At 44.5% G+C, this 27981-nt stretch overlaps 9 protein-coding genes and 1 non-coding gene across 13 annotated transcripts; 2 read left to right on the top strand and 8 right to left on the bottom strand.

Annotated features, from left to right (window-relative positions):
* Positions 1-31: 31 nt before the first annotated feature.
* LOC135351428 (dehydrogenase/reductase SDR family member 4-like) lies at positions 32-1541 on the bottom strand. The gene is made up of 9 exons (XM_064550413.1): positions 1382-1541; positions 1130-1313; positions 993-1070; positions 912-935; positions 772-842; positions 670-721; positions 477-611; positions 386-441; positions 32-323 (listed from the first exon to the last, which is right to left on the bottom strand). Exons 1-9 carry the CDS (start codon positions 1444-1446, stop codon positions 209-211), a joined length of 780 nt encoding a protein of 259 aa, XP_064406483.1. The 5' UTR covers positions 1447-1541; the 3' UTR covers positions 32-208.
* On the bottom strand, positions 1519-8872 carry LOC135351427 (uncharacterized). The gene is made up of 19 exons (XM_064550412.1): positions 8652-8872; positions 8333-8516; positions 8210-8287; positions 8116-8139; positions 5418-5488; positions 5307-5358; positions 5120-5254; positions 5013-5071; positions 4821-4933; positions 4262-4343; positions 2813-2926; positions 2567-2750; positions 2397-2474; positions 2314-2337; positions 2191-2261; positions 2092-2143; positions 1902-2036; positions 1785-1837; positions 1519-1715 (listed from the first exon to the last, which is right to left on the bottom strand). Exons 1-19 carry the CDS (start codon positions 8771-8773, stop codon positions 1601-1603), a joined length of 1746 nt encoding a protein of 581 aa, XP_064406482.1. The 5' UTR covers positions 8774-8872; the 3' UTR covers positions 1519-1600.
* Trnah-gug (transfer RNA histidin (anticodon GUG)) lies at positions 7564-7635 on the bottom strand. Its single transcript has one exon. It is a non-coding gene; the product is annotated as a tRNA-His (tRNA).
* A 12-nt stretch (positions 8873-8884) lies between the features above and the next one.
* LOC135351805 (centrosomal protein of 83 kDa-like) lies at positions 8885-12444 on the bottom strand. The gene is made up of 21 exons (XM_064550906.1): positions 12276-12444; positions 12060-12200; positions 11902-11973; positions 11800-11840; positions 11688-11748; positions 11591-11641; positions 11430-11534; positions 11291-11374; positions 11183-11242; positions 10999-11126; positions 10754-10940; positions 10583-10695; positions 10234-10315; positions 10094-10171; positions 9949-10010; positions 9757-9900; positions 9564-9675; positions 9222-9322; positions 9117-9165; positions 8980-9060; positions 8885-8930 (listed from the first exon to the last, which is right to left on the bottom strand). The coding sequence occupies exons 1-21, from the start codon at positions 12405-12407 to the stop codon at positions 8886-8888; spliced, it is 1929 nt and encodes a 642-aa protein (XP_064406976.1). The 5' UTR covers positions 12408-12444; the 3' UTR covers position 8885.
* A 151-nt stretch (positions 12445-12595) lies between these two features.
* LOC135351818 (UNC93-like protein MFSD11) lies at positions 12596-18445 on the top strand. The gene is made up of 17 exons (XM_064550923.1): positions 12596-12918; positions 12971-13045; positions 13143-13173; positions 13237-13255; positions 13311-13418; positions 13753-13832; positions 13885-13981; positions 14033-14100; positions 14161-14311; positions 14372-14466; positions 14539-14604; positions 14710-14826; positions 14886-15069; positions 17719-17782; positions 17950-18027; positions 18122-18190; positions 18248-18445. The coding sequence occupies exons 1-17, from the start codon at positions 12805-12807 to the stop codon at positions 18326-18328; spliced, it is 1497 nt and encodes a 498-aa protein (XP_064406993.1). The 5' UTR covers positions 12596-12804; the 3' UTR covers positions 18329-18445.
* LOC135351849 (uncharacterized) lies at positions 15095-17477 on the bottom strand. Of its 2 annotated transcripts, XM_064550959.1 has the most exons (6): positions 17325-17477; positions 16776-16852; positions 16614-16658; positions 16327-16465; positions 15724-15845; positions 15096-15381 (listed from the first exon to the last, which is right to left on the bottom strand). In XM_064550959.1, the coding sequence occupies exons 4-6, from the start codon at positions 16397-16399 to the stop codon at positions 15145-15147; spliced, it is 432 nt and encodes a 143-aa protein (XP_064407029.1). In that variant the 5' UTR covers positions 16400-16465; positions 16614-16658; positions 16776-16852; positions 17325-17477; the 3' UTR covers positions 15096-15144. The 2 variants fall into 2 exon arrangements, with proteins under 2 accessions (XP_064407030.1, XP_064407029.1); XM_064550960.1 differs by lacking the exons at positions 16776-16852; positions 17325-17477 and having other exon boundaries at positions 15095-15381; positions 16614-16630.
* Positions 18446-18548: 103 nt separating the features above from the next.
* Positions 18549-21066, top strand: LOC135351804 (uncharacterized). Of its 2 annotated transcripts, none has more exons than XM_064550905.1 (6): positions 18549-18651; positions 18711-19332; positions 19388-19486; positions 19543-19662; positions 19712-19768; positions 19828-21066. In XM_064550905.1, exons 1-6 carry the CDS (start codon positions 18616-18618, stop codon positions 20850-20852), a joined length of 1959 nt encoding a protein of 652 aa, XP_064406975.1. In that variant the 5' UTR covers positions 18549-18615; the 3' UTR covers positions 20853-21066. The 2 variants fall into 2 exon arrangements, with proteins under 2 accessions (XP_064406975.1, XP_064406973.1); XM_064550903.1 differs by having other exon boundaries at positions 19537-19662.
* Positions 20980-22760, bottom strand: LOC135351829 (deleted in malignant brain tumors 1 protein-like). The gene is made up of 7 exons (XM_064550935.1): positions 22572-22760; positions 22298-22517; positions 22058-22221; positions 21797-22001; positions 21569-21702; positions 21451-21513; positions 20980-21291 (listed from the first exon to the last, which is right to left on the bottom strand). The coding sequence occupies exons 1-7, from the start codon at positions 22627-22629 to the stop codon at positions 21098-21100; spliced, it is 1038 nt and encodes a 345-aa protein (XP_064407005.1). The 5' UTR covers positions 22630-22760; the 3' UTR covers positions 20980-21097.
* LOC135351831 (scavenger receptor cysteine-rich domain superfamily protein-like) lies at positions 22675-24775 on the bottom strand. 2 transcript variants are annotated; one of them, XM_064550937.1, is made up of 8 exons: positions 24626-24775; positions 24359-24569; positions 24123-24286; positions 23844-24048; positions 23630-23766; positions 23508-23573; positions 23210-23388; positions 22675-22957 (listed from the first exon to the last, which is right to left on the bottom strand). In XM_064550937.1, exons 1-7 carry the CDS (start codon positions 24681-24683, stop codon positions 23216-23218), a joined length of 1014 nt encoding a protein of 337 aa, XP_064407007.1. In that variant the 5' UTR covers positions 24684-24775; the 3' UTR covers positions 22675-22957; positions 23210-23215. The 2 variants fall into 2 exon arrangements, with proteins under 2 accessions (XP_064407007.1, XP_064407006.1); XM_064550936.1 differs by lacking the exon at positions 22675-22957 and having other exon boundaries at positions 23050-23388.
* An 84-nt stretch (positions 24776-24859) lies between these two features.
* LOC135351820 (chitobiosyldiphosphodolichol beta-mannosyltransferase-like) lies at positions 24860-27899 on the bottom strand. The gene is made up of 12 exons (XM_064550924.1): positions 27587-27899; positions 27262-27342; positions 27036-27142; positions 26551-26699; positions 26407-26496; positions 26286-26352; positions 26049-26229; positions 25879-25944; positions 25709-25819; positions 25429-25543; positions 25291-25366; positions 24860-25141 (listed from the first exon to the last, which is right to left on the bottom strand). Exons 1-12 carry the CDS (start codon positions 27804-27806, stop codon positions 25007-25009), a joined length of 1398 nt encoding a protein of 465 aa, XP_064406994.1. The 5' UTR covers positions 27807-27899; the 3' UTR covers positions 24860-25006.
* Between the last annotated feature and the right edge of the window lie 82 nt (positions 27900-27981).

The following is a 27981-nucleotide window of genomic DNA, read 5'->3' as shown; positions in this document are numbered from 1 at the left end:
CCTACATATGTGCTGTAGCTATTAGCAACAATTAGGAGGGTATTGATAGTTGATGACACTGCATTAGATTCAATAAAACAAGGTGCTCACAAAATAAGTGAATCGTAAACAAGGAGTTGAATGTACTGAGAGCAAGAGTAGGCACATTGCACACACAAAAGATTGTTAGAGAATGTTCTCTGAGCTAAGTGTTTTGAATTTGTGTGTCTCACAATCGAGCACTTTCAACCGTAGTGAGAGGGATGGTCTCCCCGGTGATGTAGCTGGCCTCATCAGAGCAGAGGAATGCCACTGCTCCTGCACACTCATCAGTCTCTCCTATCCTGTAGCAATGTGGGGGGGGGGGGGAGGTAAAGTAGATGTACAGTGTGTAAGTTCTTTTTACCTCCAGGTAGGATTTCTTCTTTTTTGAATCTCCTGCACTAGAGGGTCTTTCCATATCTGTAGACATAATGAATACATTATAAAGGCTGTACTACACACACAGACATGTTGCTGAATAGTGCAGGAGCTATACAGTTCACTCTGATATTGTCAGGGGCAAGCTCTTCAGCCAATGCCTTAGTCAGTCCAAGCAAAGCTGACTTGCTTGCTGAGTAGGCTCCAAGAAACTAGTAATAGAATACACACAGCATTATTAGCTAAACATCTTTGCCAATTAATACTTACAGGATTGGGAACGTATCCGGCAGCTGAAGACACAAACACCACAGCTCCAGATCTAGGCATGTGGACAGTACACGTGTCACCATTGGTAATCATTAATCTCACCCGCTGGCTACCAAGTGAGGGTGGGCCTCCTTGACCAGCAGAGCAGCTGCCTTCACATTCACTTCAAATATCTGTACACACAGTTAAAATAGATGAGCCAATACACAATGAGGATACTAGCTGCACATAGAGACACAAACCTTATCCCAAGCAGACTCAGAAGTCTAAAGGAAAGGTGGTACAGTTATCAAGAATATAATGTGTGCAGTGAGATAATGTACCATCAAAGTTCCCTCTGTCATTGGGTTCACTGCAGCGTTGGACACCAGTATATCAAGTCTACCAAACTTGGACACAGTCTGAACAGGCGATGGAAATAAGGGACTGTAATTTTGTGTATTCTATTCAATGAACTCACTTCTTTGATGAGGTTCTTGCGATGGTCGTCCTTGCCCACATGACACACCACCCCCTCCACACTCACACCCTCACACTCGCTACGTAACTGCTTCACCGCCCGCTCCACGTTATCACTTTTACGGCTGCTCAACATGACCTTTGCACCGTCCATGGCCAGCTTCTTTGCAATACTGTAGCCAATACTGAGAGCAAAATAAAACTGATAAATAGCCAACAAACTTATTTGGGGGAGGGGCTCATAACAACATACCCACTTGTGGATGCAGTCAACACTGCCACCTTCCCCTCCAGTTTTCTTACAGCTCCTAAGGACATCTTTGCAGCTCTACATACGTATACATGAAATAACTATCTACTGTGTATACCAAGTAACTGAACTTGTGGTAAAGATCAACAAGAAATAAAGGGCAAATTGAATAAAAAATTCACAACACAAACACTACATGTATAATAATTATGTTATATTGTTTCACAGTCTAGTTCCCCATAATCCAGACACAGCAATGGTCTCCCCGGTGATGTAGCTGGCCTCATCAGAGCAGAGGAACGCCACTGCGCCTGCACACTCATCAGGCTCTCCCAGCCTGTAGCACAATGCAGGACAATGTGGTGTGGGTGCGTTGGGAGGGGATATTATATTAAAAATTAATTACCTCCAGGAAGGATGGAACTGCATTGATTCTAGGAATGCAGGATTGCTCCAAACCTGCCAAATTTTTAGGCAAAAATTAATGGTTGTTCTAGGCCCTACATTACAAGTATAGGCTCACCACAGAGCTGAAGTCTGTCTTGAACAGTCCGGGAGCTATACAGTTCACTCTGATGTTGTCAGGTGCTAGTTCCTCAGCCAATGCCTTAGTCAGTCCAAACAAAGCTGTTTTGCTCACAGAGTAGGCTCCAAGCGACTGACATGAAACTCTAACATTAGATATTCCATATTCTTTCTAAAAGTAATCTTACAGAGGTTGGTGAGTAACCACCAGCTGAAGACACAAACACCACAGCTCCAGATCTGGGTATGTGGACAGTACACGTGTCAATGATAATCATTAATCTCACCCGCTGGCTACCAGGTGAGGGTGAGCCTCCTTGACCAGCAGAGCAGCTGCCTTCACATTCACTTCAAATATCTGTGTGCATTTCATCAAGTAAGTTAGACCATGTCCATTCTTTAACACATACCTTATCCCAAGCAGATTCTGAAGTCTGTACGAAACAGAGGAGATAGGTAAATAAAGAACTTCCACATACATTTCTAGTCTCACCTCTAGCATGCCACACTTGGCTGGGTTTACCGCTGCGTTTGAGACCAGATAGTCTAGCTTACCAAACTTAGACAGTGTCTATATATATATATAATATATATACATGTACATGTACATGGAGAGAGAAGAGACATGATTGAGTTGGTTCAACGCATTTTTTATTAACTCACTTCTTTGATGAGATTCTTGCGATGGTCGTCGTTGCCCACATGACACACCACCCCCTCCACACTCACACCCTCACACTCGCTACGTAACTGCTTCACCGCCCGCTCCACGTTATCACTTTTGCGGCTGCTCAACATGACCTTTGCACCATCCACGACCATTTTCTTTGCCATGCTGTAACCAATGCTGAGAGCAAAACAAAACTAATAAAACTCAATGATATGGGAGAGGGGCTCATAACAACATACCCACTTGTGGATGCAGTCAACACTGCCACCTTCCCCTCCAGTTTTCTTACAGCTCCTAAGGACATCTTCCACATTAAATTACTGAACTTGTGGTAAAGATCAATAAGAAATAAAGAGCATTATTGGTGGTGTTTTGTACACATGCGCACAAGAGTTCTGGCATGGCCGTGTGCTTTTAATTGCACAATTCTGGTTATCTCTATACTGCCCCTGAAGATGTCTAGCTCTAGTAGTCTCCAAGACACAGCTGAAAAGACTGTCATCTCAAACCTCGGTGAAGTTGCGAAGACATTTTCTTATGGAGGCTCCCTTCCTCAAGTGGACAATGTGACCATATACTACACACAAAAAACTGGAGGCTACAATGCACTAACCTTGCCATTGGATGTGATGGAGGACAAAAATCTTACAGAGTTCCTCGAGGCCTGCTCTACTGCTAGTTTTGGCCAAACTATCACAGATGCTCTCAAACTAGATCCAGATTGTTTCTCTGCCAATTTTGTGTTAGCCAACACAACAATTCTTGGCTCCATTACTAACATCATGGCTGTTCGGTCATCCATCTGAGCAGAACTGTACAAACTGAATGTCTACTCAACTGGTGGTCACTTCAAGGCTCATGTAGACACACCTTGATCTCCAGAGATGTTTGGAAGCCTGGTAGTGAGTCTCCCCTCCCAGTTTACAGGAGGTGCTCTAGTGACCAAGCACCAGGGACACACAATAATGTTTGATTGGAGCTCTTCCCCGACAACCACTCAGTGGACTACGTTCTATAGCGATGTGGAGCACGAAGTTCTCCCTGTGACCAGCGGCCATCGCTTCACCCTCACCTACAACCTGTACCACATTCTGCCTGCCTGCCATCCAGCATCACTCGACGTTACTACCAGCCCTCTCCACAAAGAGCTGCAGGCTGCTTTGAAGACCCCTCACTTCATGAGGGAGGGTGGAACGCTCGGATTCTTCTGTCACTACCAATATAATGAGTTCAATGAGTGTAGATGGTGTGGGAATACCGAATTTGGAGATGCCCTTTCCTTAAAGGAGAAGACATGATCATTTACCGTGTTTCCAAATCACTTGGTCTCTCTGTGCAGTTATGTAGAGGACTTGCTGATGAGGACGATGAGGAATCTTGCATAGATTTCATTGTACCATCGTTTCAACACAGAGTGGAAAGTTATAAGGGTGATAGTGATGATTGGTGTGATGAAGAACAGCTGGAGCATGAGTTTGGCAATGTTGAGAATACTGAGAATGTTCGTTGGTGTGTGTGGACAAACGAGAGGAAGGAACCATTGCTGTCATCATTTTATATTTTTATATCTGCTGCTGTGCTAATAAAAGTACCTGAGTTCACCATTGATCGTGGAGGTGCTTCTGTCAAAACTGTACTTAATCATATCGAGGTCAGTGAGGAAATTAGAAAAAATGAAGCGGTATTACCTTGCTTCTGTGAGGATTGCTAAAGCATTGAAAGCAGTGAAACGTGTGACTGAGAAAAATAAGCTGATGCACATGATCCCACCTGCCAAAAGGGTGAAGAAAATATGAACAGTATTCAACAATGTCTTGTTTGTTTTCTGTGTTTGGCCAGTGTTTTTGCTGGTTTGTCTTGATACTTAGATTTAATGAAAGTGCTGTCAATACACACAGATATTACATTTTTACATGCTGAACAGGATGCCAAAAGTGGTCGATCATTTCCACATCTTGAGCTTTCCTTATAATATACCTGTGCATGCAAATGTTTAGCCATGCTGAAATGCTAGGTATATCTGGTCAAGTAACTGAACTTGTGGTAAAGATCAACAAGAGCTAATTACATAGATAATAATGATAGTACACTCCCATGTATTTTGTAGCTACTATTATAGGTATTGATACAAGCAAAACAAGTGAATCCTAAAGGAGAGAGCAAGCGTAGCCACATGCACACCATAAAAAAATGTAGTGAAAACAAGAATGTTCTCTGAGCTAAGTGTTGGCTGAGTTAGTGTGTCTCACAGTCTAACACCTTCAACAGTAGTGAGAGGGATGGTCTCCCCGGTGATGTAGCTGGCCTCATCAGAGCAGAGGAAGGCCACTGCTCCTGCACACTCATCAGGCTCTCCTAGCCTGTAGTAGTGGTGGGGTGGGTGTGGGGTGGAGGGGTGTGGGGTAAAGTACATGACTTGTACGTTGTGTTTGCGTTTACCTCCAGGTAGGAAACTTTTTTTTCTGTGCATCACTGTAGACGGAATTTTTCTTCCAAAGCTGTAGATTGCATTATAGAGGCTGACATACAGACATATTGAAACTTACCACAGCACCGAAGTCTGTCTTGAATAGTGCAGGAGCTATACAGTTCACTCTGATGTTGTCAGGGGCAAGCTCTTCAGCCAATGCCTTAGTCAGTCCAAGCAAAGCTGTCTTGCTCACGGAGTAGGCTCCAATAGACTGATAATCATAATACACTATTATTAGGTTAAAATCATTAATTAATACTTACAGGTACAGGAGCATATCCACCAAGAGAAGAGACAAACAGAACAGCTCCAGATCTGTGACAAATGGAATAAATCTCACACCACAAACCGTAAATGGTAATCATTAATCTCACCCGCTGGCTACCAGGTGAGGGTGGGCCTCCTTGACCAGCAGAGCAGCTGCCTTCACATTCACCTCAAATATCTGTACACACCATATAAAATAGATGAGCCAATACACAACGAGCTACACATAGACACAAACCTTATCCCAAGCAGACTCAGAAGTCTAAAGGAAAGATGGTACAGTTATCAAGAGTATAATGTGTGAGAGGTAATGTACCATCAAAGTTCCCTCTGTCATTGGATTCACTGCAGCGTTGGACACCAGTATATCAAGTCTACCAAACTTAGACACAGTCTGAACAGGGAAAGGAAATAAGGCCAAATAGTTTATGTATTAAATGAAAGCACCGCGGGTGCTAATGCCTCAGTGGAGGTGCCAAGTACATAACATAAAGCTACTATATAGCTATTAATTGCTAATACACATAATTATGATTGATATCATGATGAACATTAATTTTTTGTTATCAAAAGAGTGGGAAATGATCGACCATGATTGCTAAAAAGGATGCCAAAAGTCATAATGAACTCACTTCTTTGATGAGGTTCTTGCGATGGTCGTCGTTGCCCACATGACACACTACCCCCTCCACACTCACACCCTCACACTCGCTACGTAACTGCTCCACCGCCCGCTCCACGTTAGCACTTTTACGGCTGCTCAACATGACCTTTGCACCATCTACGACCATTTTCTTAGCCATGCTGTAGCCAATGCTAAAAGCGAACCGAAACTGATAAAATCAATGATTTGGGAGAGGGGCTCATAACAACATACCCACTTGTGGATGCAGTCAACACTGCCACCTTCCCCTCCAGTTTTCTTACAGCTCCTAAGGACATCTTCCACACAGTTGCAGCTCTATAATTAAAAGTCTATCTGCATTGTGAATGACCTTAGAAGTTCTGTGGTCAATTTACACTTTATAATTATGGTTAACTGGTATGCCAGGGACTTTGTACATGTACATGGAAAATACTAACTTTTAGCTGGTTGGAGCTTATCACCGCTAAGGCATACAGACAGAAATGCTTGTTTAACAAGGAATCCAATGGTATACGACATTTTGAAATTGAATAAACTATGACAAAGTTTTGCTACATTAAAGAGAGGCTATTCTCACTCAATTGCAAAGGAGCCCATATAAACTGCAAATTATTATGGAAGCGACTGCAGTGCATATAACACGTGTAGGGATTCAACCACCTAGTGTACAACTTCACACTCTCTATATGGTAACGTTGTCATAACCACTTACAAAACGTGATCCACATAGTAAGACGCTCTTTCTCGTACGGTCTCATGATAGCCACTCCAAGTGACACTCTGGTTTCTGGTCCTGAAGTTTTTCTAATTGCATGCGGGCAGGCGGCTTTTCTCATTATGTCATTATCAATTTCACCTTATGAATCTCATTATTTTGCAAATGAATATCATTATCACACTTATTTTGTACCACATGGACCATTCTGCGCATGCGTAGTAGAAATAATGAGATAGAAATCCAATAATGAGATAGAAATCCAAGAATAAAATCTGATGCGGGCGGTGGACCAGAAACCAGAGTATCACTTGGAGTGGCCTAGTATACCTACCAGTAATCGAAAATAAAACCCAAACTTCTACACACAGTCTCCACTGGGCAACAGTCATACCAAATTAACCAAACAGGGAGAACACATCAGTTATGTGCCTCTACAGACAACCCCCATTTAAATACAGCACTGTCTATGGTTAGCACTAACATCAACAACTGATAAAAAATTTCAGTCCCTACTGGGCCCGGTACCATGACATTACCATGACATTACCATGACATACAAAACAGAGTGCTAAACACAAAGGAATCAAACTGTTTTATAAAAAAAGTAGACCAGTTCTCACAGCCTAGCCCTCTCACCACCTGCAATGACAATGGTTTCCCCGGTGATGTAGCTGGCTTCATTAGAGCAGAGGAAAGACACTGCACCTGCACACTCATCAGGCTCTCCCATTCTGCAAAGTATAATTACAATCAAAGCACGCAGTTGAACCTATTGTGAACTTGCCTTCCCAGAGGGTTTCTTTTGTTATATTCTTCAAGAAGAGTAGGATTTTTCCAAAGCTGCAGGAAAAAAATATACACACCAACAATAAAAATTAAAGAAAAAAACTGCCGTGACCAGGATTCGAACCTGGGTTATTACGGCCACAACGTAATGTCCTAACCTCTAGACGATCACGGCTACACGCTGTTACTTGCAATATTCTCACTATTTACATCAAACTCACTGAAGAGCTAAACTTTGTTTTGATCAAACCAGGAGCTATGCAGTTCACTCTGATGTTGTCCGGTGCTAGTTCCTCAGCCAATGCTTTAGTCAGTCCAAGTAAAGCTGTCTTGCTCACGGAGTAGGCTCCAAGCATCTAAGAGAGCAATAAAAAATATGAAAGTGTGCAAATGAGTGCTCACTGGAAACGGAGCATATCCACCAAGAGAAGAGACAAACAGAACAGCTCCAAATCTGGAACAAATAGAATAAGTCTCACACCATAAACCGTAAATGGTAATCATTAATCTCACCCGCTGGCTACCAGGTGAGGGTGAGCCTCCTTGACCAGCAGAGCAGCTGCCTTCACATTCACCTCAAATATCTGTACACACAGTTAAAACATTATAGATATAATTATTTATCATATAAAGATAATTATATATATCATCCTACCTTGTCCCAAGCAGAATCAGACGTCTGTGCATGAGGAGAACAACACCATTGATTATAATCATGAACACAATAGTGATTACTAGTTCCTACATACCTCCAACGTGAGGCCCATAGTGGGATTAGCTGCAGCATTGGAGACCACTATGTCAAGCTTGCCAAACTTGGACACCGTCTAGAGAAACAAAATACTTAGTATGGTATGTATTCATGAACTCACTTCTTTGATGAGGTTCTTGCGATGGTCGTCCTTGCCCACATGACACACCACCCCCTCCACACTCACACCCTCACACTCGCTACGTAACTGCTTCACCGCCCGCTCCACGTGAGCAATTCTACGGCTGCTCAACATGACCTTTGCACCGTCCATGGCCAGCTTCTTCGCAATACTGTAGCCAATCCTGAGAGCAAAAATAGTCTCAAACATTCAAGCAGCAATAAGTGTACCCATGGAGCATAATTTAATAACATGGTATTTCAGGTAGGCTTTTGTGTGTGGCTACACTAACAGCATGCACTAGCTGTTAGACTCTCACCCCTCTGTGGATGCAGTCACGACTGCCACCTTCCCCTCCAGTCTCCTCACAGCTCCTGAAGACATCCCTCGCACCACTATCAAGCTGTTAGCAGGTAAGAATCCTCTAACTCCTCTCCACATCACAACACAGCCCTAAACAAGCTGCTGTTCAAGACTAGGACTTGTTTTATATATTGCATTGAAAATAGGGGAAAGGTCGTCTTTATAACAAACTTAAAAAATTACATATCATTTATTCTCTACATGTATCTAAATTGTCTGTGTCTTGAGTTGATTCCTGCATGATTATACAGTGAAGGTAATAGGCACACACACAATGGCCGTACCAGGTGTTGAGGGAAAGAGAGGTACTGTGTCTGTGGTTGGTTGTGCAACAAGAACTGGAACTCCTTCTGTGAACGCAGTATCTGCATGAGCATAAATATACACACGATATTAATACAGGCCAATAGCAAATGCTCACATTAGACAGCTTTCTTTGTAGCCTCTGATTTTCCAGTTTCAGTGAACTCCTATAGACACACACGTACAGAATAACACCCACTGCATGAGAGAAATGGCTACTCACTGTAGTGCCTGTTTCTCAGTGGTTGCTCTCTCCTGTTGTGCTCTCAATACTTCAGCACTGGACTCCAGCTCTATAATCTGCTTCTTGTAATGCTTCTGCAACTGTATAAAGGGCGGGGGTTAGAATGTATGCTGCCATAATGATACGATAACTTGAATCCTGTGGATCCAATAAAATTATCAATAATTTTATGACTTTATGAAAGCTTAGGGAAAAGAAATGGTGTTATCAAAAGCCCATGGTGGTTCAAGGCCGAAATGTTTATTATGGGCCTGACGAAATATGCATGGAAACATCTCTTTCTAAGGTTCAGAAAATCTATCATACATTTTTCCCTAGTACCTTTTTGTTGGTGGCTTTTGAGGCTGTTAACTGTTGTTCCAGTGACTGTTTGCTGGACTCACAATCTTTCAGCTTGCCCAGTAAACCATCTCTCTCCCTTTCCCACAAAGTCCTGAAGTGTGAAGTCCGTCAATAATTATACACGACACACACACACACACACGCACACAGACACACACACACACAGACGCACTTCTCTGTGTGGAGATCTTGTGTTAATTTGTCTCTCACTCGCTCAAAAGTCTCCCCCTGCCCTCTGCCTCGTGTCTGGACCTCTCTTAATGAATCTTCAGTGGAAAGTTTAGACTCTCTAAGTTCAGTCACTAAACTTTCCAATCTGTGGGGGGTGGTGGATATGTGGGGGTACTGTGGTGTAATCACTCACTTTCTGTGCTCAGATAGTAGGGATTGATACTTTCTGCTCACACCTGCTATTTGCTTCATCTCCTGGTTTGTACATACAGTGATTGTACATGTATAGCACACACACGCACGCACGCACGCACGCACACACACACACACACACTCACCATCATCACAGACTGTAGCTCATTCGTCTTGTCTGATAACTGACTTCTCAGCAGCTCCAACTCTGACTCCAGACCACTCTACAGAATTTTTTGAACAGCCATAATTCTGTTACTAAGTCAATAAATTAAATTGACCATACCTTAGCAGTGGAGAGTTGTCTGACCTTGTCCTCCAGTGACACCACTCTTGCATCACCACCTTCTCGGCTTTGGGACAACTCTCTGTAGGAGGGGAGGAGGTATTGGTATAGTACCAACTATAGTGTTCATGCAGTACGATTTACAATACCGTACAGCGGGGGTTTTTGTATGTGGAACTTTTTGTATTGTAGAGCATCATTCGAAATAAAGCGCATTAGGTTCTACGTCACCATTCTGAGCACGAATATTTAGGTAGTTAATACGAAAAGTTGGACAACAAAAATAATTACCCGCTATACGGTACATTACACGTACACGAATTATGCTAACAATAATTATTGCACTGACTGTTGTAGACTGGCCACAGCTCCCTCTAGTTCAACTTTCTCTCTGTCTAGTAGCACTTGTTTCTCCCACTCTCTCTCTCTGGCAGCTGTCACCCGACTCTCACACTGACGCTCCTGAGTGTGTCGGGGGGGGGGGGCAACCTACAATAATACAGTGTGATCCCATAGGTACCTTATCAGCAAGCAGAGAGTCCCTGGCCTCTATACTCCTCCCCTGAGCCTCCAGTTGTGCCTCTAGTGCCTTACACTCAGTCACACACACTTCTCGTCCTTCCTCTAGTTCCCTCACAACGTCCAAGTGCTTCATCTTGAGCTGGCTTAACTCTAGAGAGTGCTCATGCTCTGCTTCACTCAGCCTCCTATAACAGCAAACACATGAATAGTTACGTAGCACAGTTAAGACTAGTAGTGGCCTACCTCTTGGTGTTGTCCAGTTGCGTGTGTACCAGTGCTAGCTGTTCATTGAGGGAGACCAGTTCTTGTCTGGCCTTCCCCAGCTCTCCTTGCAAACAGACAATCTGTTCACTCTGAGCAGAGGACTCAAACTGATGAGAGAATTGTAATACACACGATTATAATAAATATCTAGGGAAGTAATTACTTGTAGTGTTTTGACGGTTGCCTTCAACTCAGCCACCTCCTGACACGCTCCTTGCTGACTCTACACAACAGGATATGACATCATGACCACACCCACTTAGCGACGTACCTGCTCAGTAAGTGCTGCCATCACCTCCCTCTCCCCCCTCAAGTCTTCATTCTCGGCCAGGAGACCTTTGGCCTTTTGTTGAAGCTATGGGATATTGTTAGTCACATGATCCACTGGTAACACATGCATACATACTCACATCGTTGTTCTTCCTCTGTAGCTGTCTTATACGCTGTACGTCAGTGGGAATGTCCCTCTCATTACGAGCTATAAACGACTTCCTCTCCTCAATGTAGGCATTCAGCTAGAGAAAAAGCAGAACTTTGTCAGTGTCACAGACACACATGATCAAACACCCACCTCTGTCTGGTGCTTGGCCTGCAACTCTTGCAGTACTGTCTGATGAGTTGTCTGTGTCAAGGAATATTTCATAATTACAATAACTATGCCCACCCACCATTACGTTCCCATGCTCTGCCTTGAGGAATGAGTAGTTGTACCTCAGTTCACTGCACTCCCTACACAGACACATACACCATTACAGGCAGGTATAGGACTCAGTCTCTCACCTGCCCAGAGCCTCCAACTGACTTTCTAGTGACTCCACCATCTGTAAACAAATCAAACTATAATATACGAGGCTGTACACACACAGAGATTGTTGTACCTACCTTCTGGTTGTCCCGATTGCACTCCTCCAATAGCTGATCCTTGAGCTGCTCCAACCGTACTGGAGTCAGTACCTACACACACACACACACACACACACACACACACATCACACACTACACACACACATCACACACTACACACACACATACACACGTACCTGTGCCCTCTGCTCCTCACACTCTACGATCTTACTGTCTCTCTCTGATTGCAGTGTTTGGATGATCTCCTGGGAGCGGGACACCAGGCGATCGTAGTTCCCAGCCAATAGTGCCAACTCATCTCCCTGCTGGCTGTGGGCCTGCAGAAGGGGCTGGCTTTAATAGGGGCTATTGGTATAGGCCCAGGTACATATTTAATCATGAATTGTACATACATCTTGGAGTATGAGGTGCTGTGCCTTGAGAGCCTCAAAGTTGGTCTTGTGTTTCTCAGCCCTCATCCGCTGATCCAGCAACGCGCTCTCCAGCCCTAGCCCTCCGCTCAGTCCTCCTCCTTCGTTCTCCATTCTTTTAGAGCTAATAGGTTATCCATGGAAACGGGAAAATCCCCATACAATTTATTCCATGTCGCGGCTTTACCTCGACGTAGGCCCTAACTTTTCGTCCTTACCTCGAACATACAAATTGAATATCTATAGAGATGACCTTCCCCCTAGAGACTAGTTGGGGCTAGTATGCAAAGGGTTTTTCCACTGGAAGTGGGCGGGGCTACTAAACAACACCCTCTAAAGCAAAGTGGAAGGTCAACTAGCTGTCCATGCAGAAAGCTTAGAGCTGCTCTCTATAGGAGTATCTGAGGCCGAGCAGAGTGACCAGGAGACGCTATTACCCACACTAGACCCAGAGACCCACCCCGAACCCAGCCATTCAGAGGAACCATTAGTCAGAGGCCAGAGAAACAAGATGGAGTCCGTTCAGCTACTAACTATGAGCAAGAAGAACTGGCTGAACATTGTCCTTCTAGGCTTTGGCTTCATGTTTCTCTTTACTGCCTTCCAGACGTCAGCATTTGTACAGGTATGTGTTGTCCCTTACATGAATATGGTACTAATACTCTATTGTGCTTCAGACGATCACAATCAACAGCTTTCTATCCCCAAAATGTCAAGGCAACTCAACTAACGGCAGCGGCACCTATATTGATGTGAGAATCACACCCACACATACCTATAAATCAGTAACATGTCATGTACATTCCATAACCATGTGTTAATCACCCATGCATGCATCTCTCCCTGTAGGGCGGCATCCCTATCACTGAGGAGTTTGTTTGTAAGTGAAGTATTAATCTGTTATTTGAATGCACTGATTTATATAACATACACACACACACAGCTGAGCTCGGTTACTACAGGTGAGTGGGTGTGTGTAACCATAGTAACAGCTGCGTCAGGTATTAATGTTTGTAGCCTGTGTCTCATCTACCTGATGGTTGCCATTGGCAACTGGTTGTCAGTACCCGTGGTGGCAGTGTTTGGATCACGTCTGTCCCTCATCATCACTGGAGCCTTATACGTGTGAGTTAGACACTGCATTTAAATTACTTCCTGGTAGGAATTTGTATAATTATGGTATGGCTAAGAATGACATACGAGTAACAAGCAATGGCAAGACTTCTAATTGTACGAATGCTGTTAACTTTACCAGTGCTTGTTATGAACTATCAAACTTCATCGTTTATGGTACAGTTCTCTACAGTTTTATTTTCAACTGCGGTCGTTATTCTAAAAACAATACGTTATCATTGACAGCGTGCAATTACTGGACCGGATGTGATACAGGATTAATTGCTGTACACTCTCCAGTCACTAATAGCACATCATACGATTATTATTATTATTTGGCTGACAGGGTGTATATAGGGGCTCTGGTTCGACCTTACGTTCCAATGATATTCATCGGAGCATTCCTATTGGGCAGTGCCGGAGGAAGTGAGTCATGTAACCACACCCACTCCGCTAACCACCCACCCCCCTCACACAGTTCTCTGGACGGCACAGGGGCAGATACTAATCCAGAATTCCTCGAAGAGTCGCATGCCTGTCACTAGCGGGATATTCTGGCTTATGCTACAGTCAAGGTACGTTACCACCACCCCCCACAGAGATGATAATATCATTACCCCCCACAGCTTGATCTATGGCAACCTGTTCTTCTTTATTTTCCTGTCCTATCAGAAAGGAGACAACATTTGCTTAGGTAAGGAAAGACCTCACACACACTCCACACACACACCCCACCCCCACCCCACACACACAGAACACTCGGAGAATTACATCATCTTTGGAGTGTTCACTGTGCTTGGTTTATTGGGGGTGATGTTTTTTGTCATACTGTGGCTAGTCAACCTCAGAGAAAAAGCTCCTAAAAGCATCCATTCAACAGCTGTAAATGTCAACGAGGGTCTGAGGTAGGCACACACCACACACACACCTCACACACTTACCCACACTGCCCCCCCCCCACACAGTGAGAACAAGGGATTGCTTACAAAGGGTACCACTGACTATAGTACTGCCCCCTTGAGTGGAAAGGCTGCTTGTATCGTAGCTGGCAGGTCACTAGGTTAGTGTTCACTGTCATATACTATATAATAATGATCTCTCATGTGTTACCCTCTCTCCTCTCTCCTTGTAGTACGTGCTGTGAAGCTCATGTTTAGTGTGGACATGATGCTGCTCAGCATCACCTTCATCTACACAGGTAGAGTGTGTGGGTGGATGTGTGTGTGTGTGGGGGGAGGCTGTGTGTGTGTGTGTGTGGGAGGCTGTGTGGGTGTGTGGAGGGAGCTATATCTTCTCCGTGTAGGGTACGAGCTCAACTTCTGGAGTGGAGTGTACGGTACAGTAGTGGGTAGGACTGGAGTGTTCAACAGGGCCAACATTGGACTAGCTGGACTCTTCATTGGTCTTGGAGAGATAGTCGGTAGGTTGGCATTCACCCTGTAACTGTATACTAATGTCATGTAATCTATGATATTACAGGAGGTGGTTTGTTTGGTATATTTGGTCGCTATACTAATCGCTGGGGCAAGGACCCGGTGGTACTATTGGGCATGCTAGTACACTTTGCTGTGTATCTACTCGTCTTTTACAACCTCCCCGAGAATTCCAGTATAAAGAATATATCCGTACCGGACTCATTTGGAGCGCTATTCAACCCATCAAAGTGAGTGTGTGTAATACTAAATATTGTACACAATTTGTTTAATTAAAGATTGGCAGTTTAGAGTTAGTCAGTTCTTTACTCGTTAGTCTTTGTGTCGTTCTTTGCCTCCTCCCCTCCTGGATAGCATTTCTCCACAGTAGTGACTATTCTCACATGATAGCGAGAGGTGGCCCCGCCCACTTTCATAGCTCCCTGGGGGGTCACACCGACTACCCCCTGGCTAGATACCAACTGAGCGTGGTCCATACCCTCCCTCAAGGAGAACTGGTAGTCAGCCAGAGCACAACAAGCGAGTGAGATATCACTAGCAGCCTGTGAGGGAAAATGGACATTTAAAATGATTACATTGCTTTTATTTTATACCGTATAGCGCGAAATTTTAGAGAAGCTTAATTTTCACTGCTTTCGTTAGGTTAGCAATTCTACATGCATGCACAAGAAAATGTTTCTTTTCAAGTACAAAGATTTAAGGCGTGACCTGGGACACAATTTATATTTAAGTACCTCGAACATTTCGCGCTATACGGTTAGAAGGTCATGCATTTGATTGCTTTGTTATTATAATACTTCTTGAAATTCGTTTAATGCCTCATGAATTTAATTAGCATGAGGTGATTTTAATGAGGTAATGTAGTATTGTCTGTAACTACATACCTTCATGGCGATTGTTCCATCGCTGTCCACTTGTAGCACTGACTGCATGTCTGAGCTGAATATTAGGAACCAGGGTCGAAGGTCAAGGGGGGTGGGTGGCATGCTCACTAGGTAGAAGAGACCTATTATAAAAAGTAAATACACAAGGTGATAGATTTGTCACCTGTTGGTTATGGCCGATTAGTGCGAGGGACTTACGAGAGAGTGGCCGCTCCAGAGGAGGTCCGACATGCATGCACGGATCACTACAAGTTCAGCGCATTGATGTCATTTGTGGTCACGTGATAACGTTCCAGATCAATACACTGAACCTTTAGTGATTTGTGTACGCATGTCGTACCTCCTCTGCGTTGCCCATCACAGGTGCTATAACCAAGGCTTTGTGTAGCTATGTGTGGGCGGGTCACGGTTGAGTGGCCTAGACACTAGCATTGAAACTTGTAAAGCTGATAAAATGGTTGACTTTGCTGGCCCTCCTAATGTAGTGGTCAGCTCTGTATAGTTATTATTGGTTACAAGCTTGACCTGCTTCTTATCTTGAAATAACACTGTTTTGTTATTGTTCAACCACCAACACTGTACAAGTTAACCTCTAGCACTTACTGTCTTTAGTTGTGTGTTGTATGTTCCTGAACTCCAGGCCATGGTTGTCCAGTGTTAGTACTCTGGCCTCCATTGTGTCTCCTTGTCCATACACAGCTACTTGGACCTGGTCAGCTTCTAGACAACCTCCTTGTGGCCCCTAAGTAATGATGATCATACTGAGTGTGCGTGTGACTGACCTTTCATAGACTATGTATAATTGTACAGCAAGGCACATTTTCGTGCCTGATAGGCTGCATTGCTTTAAACTGGCACTAGCTCGCATTTCGCTTAAAGTATCAACTTACAAGTGCATTATGGATAATGTCTTGAAGCACCAAACCAGCATGTTCCTGTAGGTTGCATAAACAGCTGTTTGTGAGTGGGTGTACAAGTACTTCAAGTGTTTTTACTGAGGTTCAAATTTCGAATCAAAAGAAACTGTACAATACTTTTAATACTTCTAATACCTCATGGCAAGCGCCTCCCTTGCTTGCTGCTGATGATAGGAGTGCAGCTAGGCTGAGCAGTACAAGTAGTTCCTAACCTGTGGGGACGACAACGTCTGTTAGCATGCATGTACATGTAGCTGTTGCATGCATGTAGCTGTTAGCACTGGCATGGTAGCTGTCAGCATGCATGTAGCATGCATGTAGCATGCATGTAGCTGTTAGCACTGGCATGGTAGCTGTCAGCATGCATGTAGCTGTTATCATGCCTGCACTACATGCATGTAGCTAGCTGCATCCACTGTAACGCTTTATTTGTTGCTGACTATAATTAGTGGTCACCAGTGCACGTGAGAGTCACAGCATTACTACTACACAATGAGTAGTATTCAGTATCTCTCTGTGCAACTGAAAATGAAAACCTATAGCTGCAGTATATAGAGTAATAGTTGTTTGATCGTGTGCAGCATGGGATCTGTTTTTATTGTGGAAAGCCCCCAGGCACATACCACCCACTCACGCAACATGCTTAATCTCCTGTGTCAGCACAATGCTATAGTACTCACTCACCTTGGTCATACTGACTGATAGCTGATGGGCTAGCTTTCTCTCTGTGGGTCTTGCAAACTGGCTGGACTGCAGACTTACACCTCTCTTATATGTAGGGTTGGTCTGCACTTGTACTTATTCCCCAACTTTCTGTTGACGTTAGGGCTAAGAGCAAACTTTGTGGCTGCATTCCTCGGTCATGGCCGTGGTCTGCTCACAGGACAATGGCCATCCACCGACACACACACACACACACAGCAGACCAGTGGTCTGCTGTGTGTGTGTGTGTGTGTCGGTGGATTCTCTTTGCTTAGATTGTGTGATTCCGTCTATGTTAATGCTATATTAGCTGGTTGACTTACAGATGTTGTACATGTAGTGTGTTGTATCAGCCTCTCTCTTCTCCCTCATATAGTATCTATGTCGTGATGGTGTGTGCGTTCCTGCTGGGACTGGGAGATGCTTGCTTCAACACACAGGTGAGACCAACGTCCTAGACTACCCCTCCATTACTACCCCCCCATCACTACCCCCCATCACTACCCCTCCATTACTACCCCCCATCACTACCCCCCATCACTACCCCTCCATTACTACCCCCCATCACTACCCTCATCACTACCCCCCACCACTACCCCCCTCACAGATCTACTCCATCATTGGTGCCCTGTACCCCTCGGATGAAAACAGTGCTCCTGCCATGGCTCTCTTTAAATTCTTCCAGGTAAGCTATTACAACAGAGAGGTCTAAAAAGCATATGTATAATAATACCAAAGAGTTAAAGCCCCCTCCCACATTGATGATACCCCCCCTGTAGTCACTGGCGGCAATGGTTGGTTTCCTCACCTCCTCCCTCATCACACTACAGTGGCAGCTGCTAGCTCTCGTGAGTTGGTCTATTCGTATTGACCTTTAACCACACGAGTGCATTGATCTCGTACAGGTGGTGCTAGGAGCCGTGGGAACTCTGACCTTTGCCCTCGTGGAGTGGAAGCATTACAAGCCACCTCAGCACAAAGACTAACTGACGACTGTGTGCTAGTGTGCTTAGACTTTGATATTATTATTATAGTCCCCTTCCCTTCTTTTTACAGTATCTTGTTGTGCATTGAATTGATTGTTGCGCTTATTATTACTACTGTACATGTATGTTATAGGCCTAGAGGGCGGCTAGTCATTAGATTCGAGGTAAGGTCGTTTTTAGCCGCGGCTATTTTGCAATGCCAATCACCTGCTGATGAGCCCTGCCCACTTCTGCATATAAGGTTTTAGCTAGCTAGCTGCTCTATTAAACATCAGTGCAGTGCAGTCATGGCGTCAATAAAGCAAGCTTTGGGTATACAGGAGGTAAGGCTACAATGCATGGCGTACTCTAGAGTTATAGATACCTTCCATACCTTCTAAAGGTGTCACCTTCTGCACTTGGCCTCAATGGATGGCTGCAATATGTGGATGTTCAATATCTATCACATAATACGCTGGAGCTAATGAAGTTCAGTTTTCGAGCTGAGATCTCTAAGGTAGAGCTAGAGAAAGCTGACTGTCTCCTGGAGCTGTTTTATCTCATCAAAAATCTCTACAATGGAAACGAGACTGCAGCTCTCAGTCGGCTAGTGTACACTCTCAATCTCGTGGGTCACCAGCGGTTCGGCTGTAAATCAGTGAGGAAACTTGAGAAATATGGATTTTCCAAACCTCCTGATCACAATCCAATATGGGACACTCGAGGTGCTCAGCTGTTCCAGTGTCTGGCAAAGATTGCTTGTCATTTATCCGACGATGAGGAGTATCGTATACGATGTTACTGGGCTAGAGTGCTGGGAATCAATAAAGAATCGCTGTCTATGGAAACAATACTTGCTGTGTTGTCTATGATTGTTGAGAGGCGCAAAATAACAGAGGAGGATCAACTTGAGCTTGCTAACGGCCTCAACAGCATTGGTGCCTACAAGTGCATCAAGTATTTGATTGAGTATCGCAAGAGAAACAAGTTGTCAGTGAAAGAGTACCAAGATAAAATAAATCCAGGTACCTACATTAGATTGCAATTGGCTGCTTTAGTAATGTCCTCCCATCTCTACAGACTACAAGTCAGCAGGAAGCTCCAATACTTACTCCTCCAAGCATTCTATTCAGTCTGATTCATCCAGGAGGGGAACACCTGTCTCCATCACCGCTTATGGTAAGTCAGTGTGTCTCATTGATTTTTTTAAACCCTATTGTCCATTTTAGAAACAGCTCCAGAAGGCAGCCCAACACCAGTGAAAATGCTCAAAGGGAACCGAACACCTCTGTCGCCTGTGATGGAAAGATTCCTTGATAGTTCCCCCGCATATGATGGTGCTTCAGAAACAGAAGGTGAGGACATACATATACCCTAACTCAACTTGAGAATGTTTATTTGCAGTGCTTACAGAATCTAGATCTGGTGAGCACCTACCACTGCTACCACAGATTAGAATCGGTGAGTAGACAAATAAATTTCAGATGTCACTATTAAATGTACCGTGCATGTGCATACAGATCAGAGTGTTGGAAAAGGTGTGCGACTCCTTGTTGTCAGCCTGTTTGTGTTTGCTGTCCTGGTAATGGTAGGGATAGCTGGTTCTACCTATGGAACAATCCACGCTGCAACTTATCAGCCTGACAACCAACAACAGTTCCTGTTTGAGCAATCTCTTGTTCTGCTAGCTGACCACCTCCATCCCTATTATTTAGCAAGTGTAGACCTAACTCAGTTTTTAAAAGCATACCCTCATAATATCGACCTCTATCTGATTGACTCAGAGTCTAAGCTTCTCAACAAAACAACCACAATAGAACCACAGAAGCAATTAGTTGAACAGCAACGCATTGAGAACAACACTATGTACTTGCTCCAAGGATCTGTGATTGACTATTCAATTCGTGCTGTTACAAATTATTCCCAGGAGAGAGTTATTGTTGAGGTACATGTGATTGACAATTTGGGGGCCGTGTGGAACAGTTTAGAAGATTCTAAGGAGTTGATCGATGCTATATACTCGATAGATTTCGATGCTTGCCACGAGGATCAGTCAAAATCTTGCTTACCCCAATCTTTTGTCTACAAGGTGACTAAGTCTGGATATTACAGTGTTCGCTTCACCCTCAACAATCCTTCGGCTTTCTACAATATGAAGTATGACTACAATATGACCATCACGAATGTATCGTATGAACTACCGTCTCCAAAAGCTGTTGTACACAGTTGCACGCTAACTGATAGTGAAGAAGGACAGCAACACTGCACCTTTACCATGAACGAGAGCTCCTACCATGAATTCTGGCACATGAACGATGAGATGTGCTTGCTCGCTAACGTACACAAGGTCGACTCACTTGACAGTGAGTGGAGTGAAAAGAAAGCCTTTACACAGGTGGACACATCGTTTTCTATATACAATGTGAATTGGCTGATTGTGAGTGTGTGTGTGCTGGTTGTGCTAGCTGTGCTTATCAGTAGTGTATTGTTGCTGGAGGGCATTGTCTGCTACAGGCTGTATAAACGATGTAAACTGAACAATTAAACTGTGCAACATTATGCCGTACTCTACTGTTTGTTTTAATAATTATACATTGTACATTTTGTATTCCGTGTCCATGCAAATATTTCTAAATGCTGACTGAACAATTATTGTCTGTTTTTTTTATTCGTACATTTCCTTAATAATTTTTGTGTCCATGTAATGATTAAATCAACACACACACAATAAAAATTGATAGTATAATAAATATATCATGTACAGACAGTCAATGAGTTTGAGTTATTGATTTAGTTGATTTTCTCATAGCCGTCAACGCCAAAGAGTCTCCTCTCTCTCCAAGAGTGCAGGGGACAGCCATTGGTGAAACAACAGCAACACAGAGTCGTGATTATGAGGATAAGGACCAACGCCAGACCCCCCACACCCCCTCCAATTGTCTCAGCCAATCGTACTATCCAGTTGAGCGGAGGAACTGTAGGAGCTGTAGGAGATAAATACATTATAATTATAATTATAAGTGATTGAAGGGTTACTGTTGAGAGCATAACAATAATTATGGTCTAACAATACAGGAGAGATTACAAGTGTGTGTGTGTGTGTGTGTGTGTGTGTGTGTGTGTGTGTGTGTGTGTGTACTTACATGTACTAGCCTCACAGGTGTCCTCGTTACCAGGGGTAAGATATTTTTTCTGCAAATCAAATGCTGAGGAGGAGGGGGAGTACATAACTAACACAGTCCATCTCGTAATTATACTCACTGCATGTGATGGCTACTATCGCGTCAGAAAAGCAGGTGACCGTGTCTGTTGCTGAAGGATAATAAAAGCAGAAACCCAGACATTGACGAGAACTAGAACAAGTCAATGTCTGGATTACAAGTTGAGTGTCCTTGCTGCAGTGAAGAATGAACGAAAATCAACTAACCAAACAGAGTTTAATCACCACACACTAAGCTTCTATATAATAGCTACACTCCCAGGACTTACAGTGGGTCGGCCTGGGAGAATGAATTAGCTCCTGTGTAGCCCATCTGACGACATGCTGACTGAGCACTGCTGGCAGTCACACTGTCAGGACACACCGTACCCCAGATATCGTTGACGTACACCTCCAGCACCCCGTGAGAGCGATAGTCCCCGCCCACCAGCCGAACCTCTGCACTGTAGGGGCTGGCATACTTGGACGTATTACCTGTGTGTGTGTGTGTGTGTGTGTGTGTGGAGGGTGCAGGAATAGCATTCACTCACTACACTCGATAGCCATGTCCTGGGTGTGGTTGCAACTCCCCTCCTCAGAGAAATCACATCTCAGAATATGCTCCATCTCGTTGTTAAGGTTCGAGACATCCGTATTGTACACACAGCTCACTTCGTACAGAAGAATAGGTGTGGTCTCAGGGGCAGGTAGAACACTGTGTGTATGTACGTGTGGGGGGGAGGGGGAGGGCTGAGGGCTATTAACCTCAATCCACTCAGGCATTTAACTACTTTAGCTGAGTGACTGATCCAACGCTAATGACATCCTGATAGCCTAGTTGACGACAAGCTGCCCTGGCTGCTCCCTTCTCCCAGTTCTGCTGCGCTATATCATTAGTATAACACACTGTACCCCACACATCAGTGGTGCTGTTGTACACCTCCAGGCGGCCTTTCAGAGACGATCGATCCACCAGGCCAGACAATCGGATGTCTCCATTCTGAGGATTATCTGCAGAGGGAAGGAATGTGTAGAATCTAAGAATGTAACACAGTATTAACTTACCAATGGCTACAGCGACACTGACAATAACTGGAACCAAAAGTGTGTATAGTGTCTTCATTCTATGTTCTTGACTATGCTAATAATTAAAAAGGTACAAAGTTGGTAAAGATAGTACATGTGTATATTTATAATTAGCACTTGACAAAGCCATCAAAACACTATTAAATCCTAATCCACTGTACATGTATATACAACAGTTTGTTTTGAATTGTGAATTCAGGGGAGATATCGCTAGAAGGTTCGGAGGTCGAGACTGACTGGGGTGCAATAAGTGGGAGGACATGGAGCTTCCAGTATTGGTCCCAACGAAGGCTCTGGAAGGATGACAGGTTCTCACGGTAAAGGACCAACTGATTGCACTGATCGGGGAACCCTGTACTCAGAGTCTGCATGAGGAGCATGAGGAGGAAGGACAGGAATAAATGAAGGCACCATGGGTGCTGATGCCTCGGTGGAGGCACTATAGTACAATTGAACATTTTCATGCAACAATAGACTCATTGTCATTTTAATAATCTGAGGCAGAAAAGGTGCGGGAAATGATCAACCATGATTATTAAAAAGATTCCAAAAGTTCAAAGTCCATAATTAATTATCAACACACAATAAAATGATGTACATAACATGTCCAGACACACTCAAGTTTAGTTGATTCTATCGTAGCCAAACAATCTCCTCTCTCTCCAAGAGTGCAGGGGGCAGCCATTGATGAAACAACAGCAACACAGAGTCGTGATCAGGAGGATGAAGACTAACGTAAGACCCCCCACAGCCCCTCCAATTATCTCAGCCAATCGTATCCAGTAACTCGGCGAAGCTTAAGGACAATAATTATATATATGGGTGATTGAGGGGTTACTTAATCGTGAGAGCATAGCAATGTTTGTTCCAATAATATATACTAGAATGATATAATATAATAAGTGTGTAACTTACTAACTTCACAGGTGACCTCGTTGCCAGAAGTAAATTTTATATCATGCCAAGCCTGCCAATCAAATGCTGAGAAGGAGGACATAACTAACACAGTCCTATACCACACCATCTCACACACTCACTGCATGTGATGGCCGCTATCTTGTTAGAGTCGCAGGTGACCGTGTCTGTTGCTAGGGGATACGAATAGCAGAAACTGAAACATGGTTGCGGAACAGTTGAACAGGTCAACGTCTTGACTGCAGGCTGAGTGTCCTTGCTGCAGTGAAGAATGGACATCAACTAACCAAACCACCACACACTAAGCTTCTATATAGCTACACTTTCAGGACTTACAGTGGGTTGGCCTGGGAGAATGAGTTAGCTCCTGTGTAGCCCATCTGACGACATGCTGAGTCAGCATTGTTGACAGTCATATTCTCAGCACACACTGTACCCCAGATATCATTGACGTACACTTCCACTACTCCGTGTGAGCGATAGTCCCCACCCACCAGCCGAACCTCTGCACTGTAGGGGCTGGCATACTTGGACGTATTACCTGTGTGTGTGTGTGTGTGTGTGTGTGTGTGTGTGTGTGTGTGTGTGGAGGGTGCAGGAATAGCATTCACTCACTGCACTCGATGGCCATGTCCTGGGTGTGGTTGCAACTCCCCTCCTCAGAGAAATCACATCTCAGAATATGCTCCATCTCGTTGTTGAGGTCCGAGGCATCCGTGTTGTACACACAGCTCATTTCGTACAGAAGAATAGGTGTGGTCTCAGGGGCAGGTGGAACACTGTGTGTATGTACGTGTGGGGGGGGAGGGGTGAGGGCTATTAAACCTTAATCCACTCAGGCATTTAATTACATTAGTTGAGTGACTGATCCAACGCTAATGACATCCTGATAGCCTAGTTGACGACAAGCTGCCCTGGCTGCTCCCTTCTCCCAGTTCTGCTGCGCTATATCATTAGTATAACACACTGTACCCCACACATCAGTGGTGCTGTTGTACACCTCCAGACGGCCTTTCAGAGACGATCCACCAGACAATCGGATGTCTCCATTCTGAGGATTATCTGTAGAGGGAAGGAATGTGTAGAATCTAAAAGAATGTAACACAGTATTAACTTACCAATGGCTACAGCGACACTGACAATAACTGGAACCAAAAGTGTGTATAGTGTCTTCATTCTATGTGAATCTTGATTGTTTATGATGTTATAAATAATACAAATTTGGTAAAGATAATCCAATTCACAAGTGAATACTAACCTTTCCCTACCTAAACCTGCGGCTTGTAGCTGAGCGATATAGGGCGTGGTCAATACTTGCCATAATTATATTTTTCAAGATGTAGCCGCGGCCATTAAGTGAACAACAAATTAATTAGCCATGGAAATTAGCATAAAGCCATCAAACAAAAAATACTAATCGTCGTTATATGTACAATGTACAACAGATTGTTGTGAATTATAGATTGAGTTCAGGGAGATATCATTAGAGGGTTCAGAGGTCAAGACTGGGGTGCAATGAGTGGGAGGACATGGAGCTTCCAGTAATGGTCCCAACGAAGGCTCTGGAAGGATGAAAGGTTCTCACGGTAACGGACCAACTGATTGCATTGATCGGGGAACCCTGTACTCAGAGTCTGCACGAGGAGGAAGGACAAGAATAATTATTATACACAGTACAAAGCTAGTCTAGAAAGCGATCATCGATCTAAACACATCATCTTCAAAGAGCTCAATATACAAAGCTTTATCTGAAGAATTACTGAAACCACTAGCTAACCTGTACCTGTAATTGCTCAGCCAGTTCCTGATGATCATTGAACACCAGTCCATTGTGATGATGTCTCAGTAGCTCATGAAGACTGTACACACAGAGAGAGAAAGAGAGTAGTGGTGAGATAGTAAGAGGAGAAAAGGGGCTCACCAGTTGAAGTTGATGGCACACACGGGGAGGCCGCTACCAAACATGTCCACCACCTTCATAGGTAGGTCAAGGCCAGAGGAGGACTTGTGCAGACAGACACCAAGGTCAGCAGAACCTAGAGGTGGGTGAGGGGGTGGGTGAGGGGTGAGGGGTGAGGGGTGAGGGGTGAGGGGTGAGGGGTGAGGGGGGGATGAGGGGGGGTAGCACACAACACACAGCCAAACTTCAATATAACCATATGCCCCTAATCCATGGACATGCTGTACAGTACCCCTCTCACCCAACATAAGTGGGTAGTCCTCTGCAGAGAGCCAGATGGTCTTGATGGTGACATGAGAAAAGTTCTTCTTAGCAATGCATTGCTCGTAATGCTCCCTCAGAGGCCCCTTGCCTGGAGGGGAGTGGAGGTCGCATGACATGTACTATCAATGACTATCATATAACTCGTACCTGTGATGACACACAAGATGTGTGGTAAACTTCCGTCTGGCACTTGAGAGCATTTTCCCTCATATACTGTAACAACAACAAAGTGTGTAATAACACCCACACACACCCACGCACACACACACACACACACACACACACACACACACACACACACGCACGCACACACTCACTCTCCAAGGCCTGTAAGAGTATGCCAAAGTCTTCATCCTCTGTCCATGAGGTGGAGCTGATAAGGAAGAAGGGACGGTCCCTTCGGAGGACTGCCACGCCCCCATTAACCTCTCGAGTGAACCTTGTACCCCCTCCCTCCCCACGGAACACCGCCTCACTCTCAGACAGACGTAGAAACAACTGGAGACAAATTACAATAATTATAAACACATAGGCTGACACAGCAGTATTTATACCTGATGCCTCTGTTCTACAGTAGCCTGATGAAACCTAGCTGGAGGTCGGTCATACAACACTATAGACCTATAGAGTAGGTGAGACAGTATTAATGTGCAGCTCAATAGCAACTAGGTCTACCTAACTCCGAGGCTGCGTCGCATGTCTTTCTTCATAGCCTCTGACACACACAGGTTGGCAAAGGAGAAACCAGCCGTTAGTTTCTCATACCTATAGTATACAATAGTGTCCAGATCAATAGTTGCTAGAACTACAAGCTCTCACCATTTAGCTAGTAAAACGAGAGTGTGTTTCCGGCCCAGACTCAGGGCCAGAATGGTGTGGCCATAGTTGTGGTAGTCTACAATCAGTTTACTGCCTCTGATAGCACACGCTAGCACCATCACAGCCAGTGTAGGGATTGCAGGGGGTGTCTGTGTTGGGGGGGATTGGTGTTACTATACATGCATCCCAGGGGTGTCTATGTGGGGGGATTGGTGTTACTATACATGCATCGCAAGGGTGCCTGTGTGGGGGGATTGGTGTTACTATACATGCATGCAGGGGTGTCTATGTGGGGGGATTGGTGTTACTATACATGCATGCAGGGGTGTCTATGTGGGGGGATTGGTGTTACTATACATGCATCGCAAGGGCGTCTGTGTGGGGGGATTGGTGTTACTATACATGCATGCAGGGGTGTCTATGGAATTAGTGTTATTGTACACGCACACACAAAGGTTGATTACATTCCATAGTCCTCAGCCCACCTGTACTAGGACATGGCTTGGTTTCTTGGTAGCAATAAGCACAGCCCAGAGCAAGCTCATTGTTTGATAGAGTGCCTTCAGAGCATATCGGAGGATCCGGGGGAGACCTGTGTGTGTGTGTGTGTGTGTGTTGTCAGTGTGTGTGTGTGTGAAGGTCCTAGTACAGGTGGAGACATTACAGTATCCTCTGTTATGGAAAAGCAAGAGAGTGTACTCAGCCACTCACCGTCCAGTAGTGCGGGTGGTGACCAGAGCACTGTGTGGGTGAGACGCCCACTCTCTCGTAGCTCACGGATGAGGGGGGAACCTGAATAGGGGGGCGGAGATGACATCACCACACATATACCATATAGCGGGTTATTTTCGTATGGCGGAAATGTTTGTAGATTTCGTATTGAAGAGCATCATACGAAAATTAAAACTACGAAATTATTCTACTGTAATAGATTCAACATCACTATCCTGAGCTGTACGAATATTTAATGGGTCATTGGTACGAACATTTGCACCAATGAAACTTACCCGCTATACGATACACATTTAATATATACCTCCATATCCGATGAGGTCGATGGTGTAGCTGAGCTGTACTAGAGAGAGGCAGTGGTAGAGCATGCGTGGTGATCTCCCGGCATCTCCCAATACGACTACTTGCACTAGGCCCTGTCCAGTCTGTCCTCGCCACCTCACCGTGGCTAGTAGCAGGACACTCAGCCCAAAGGTGGCCATCAGGAAGAGACAGGCGAACAAGAGTCCCAGGATGTCAACCATCTTGCTCAACTTGAACGGCTTGTAGAATGTAAACTGAGATGTAAACAAAAACGCGAAGCTCGACGCAAAGGTGGGTCTCAAATTCTCTAAATAAAGCACACCAGAAATTCTGAAATTCCTCATGATGGGTCATAGGTCAAAACCGTATCTGCACTGTCAGCATTTTAGGTGGGCG

The sequence above is a fragment of the Halichondria panicea genome, chromosome 17 (genome assembly GCF_963675165.1).
Source record: "Halichondria panicea chromosome 17, odHalPani1.1, whole genome shotgun sequence".
In the NCBI taxonomy this organism is placed as follows: domain Eukaryota; kingdom Metazoa; phylum Porifera; class Demospongiae; order Suberitida; family Halichondriidae; genus Halichondria; species Halichondria panicea.
This window is presented reverse-complemented; position numbering and strand designations above follow the sequence as displayed.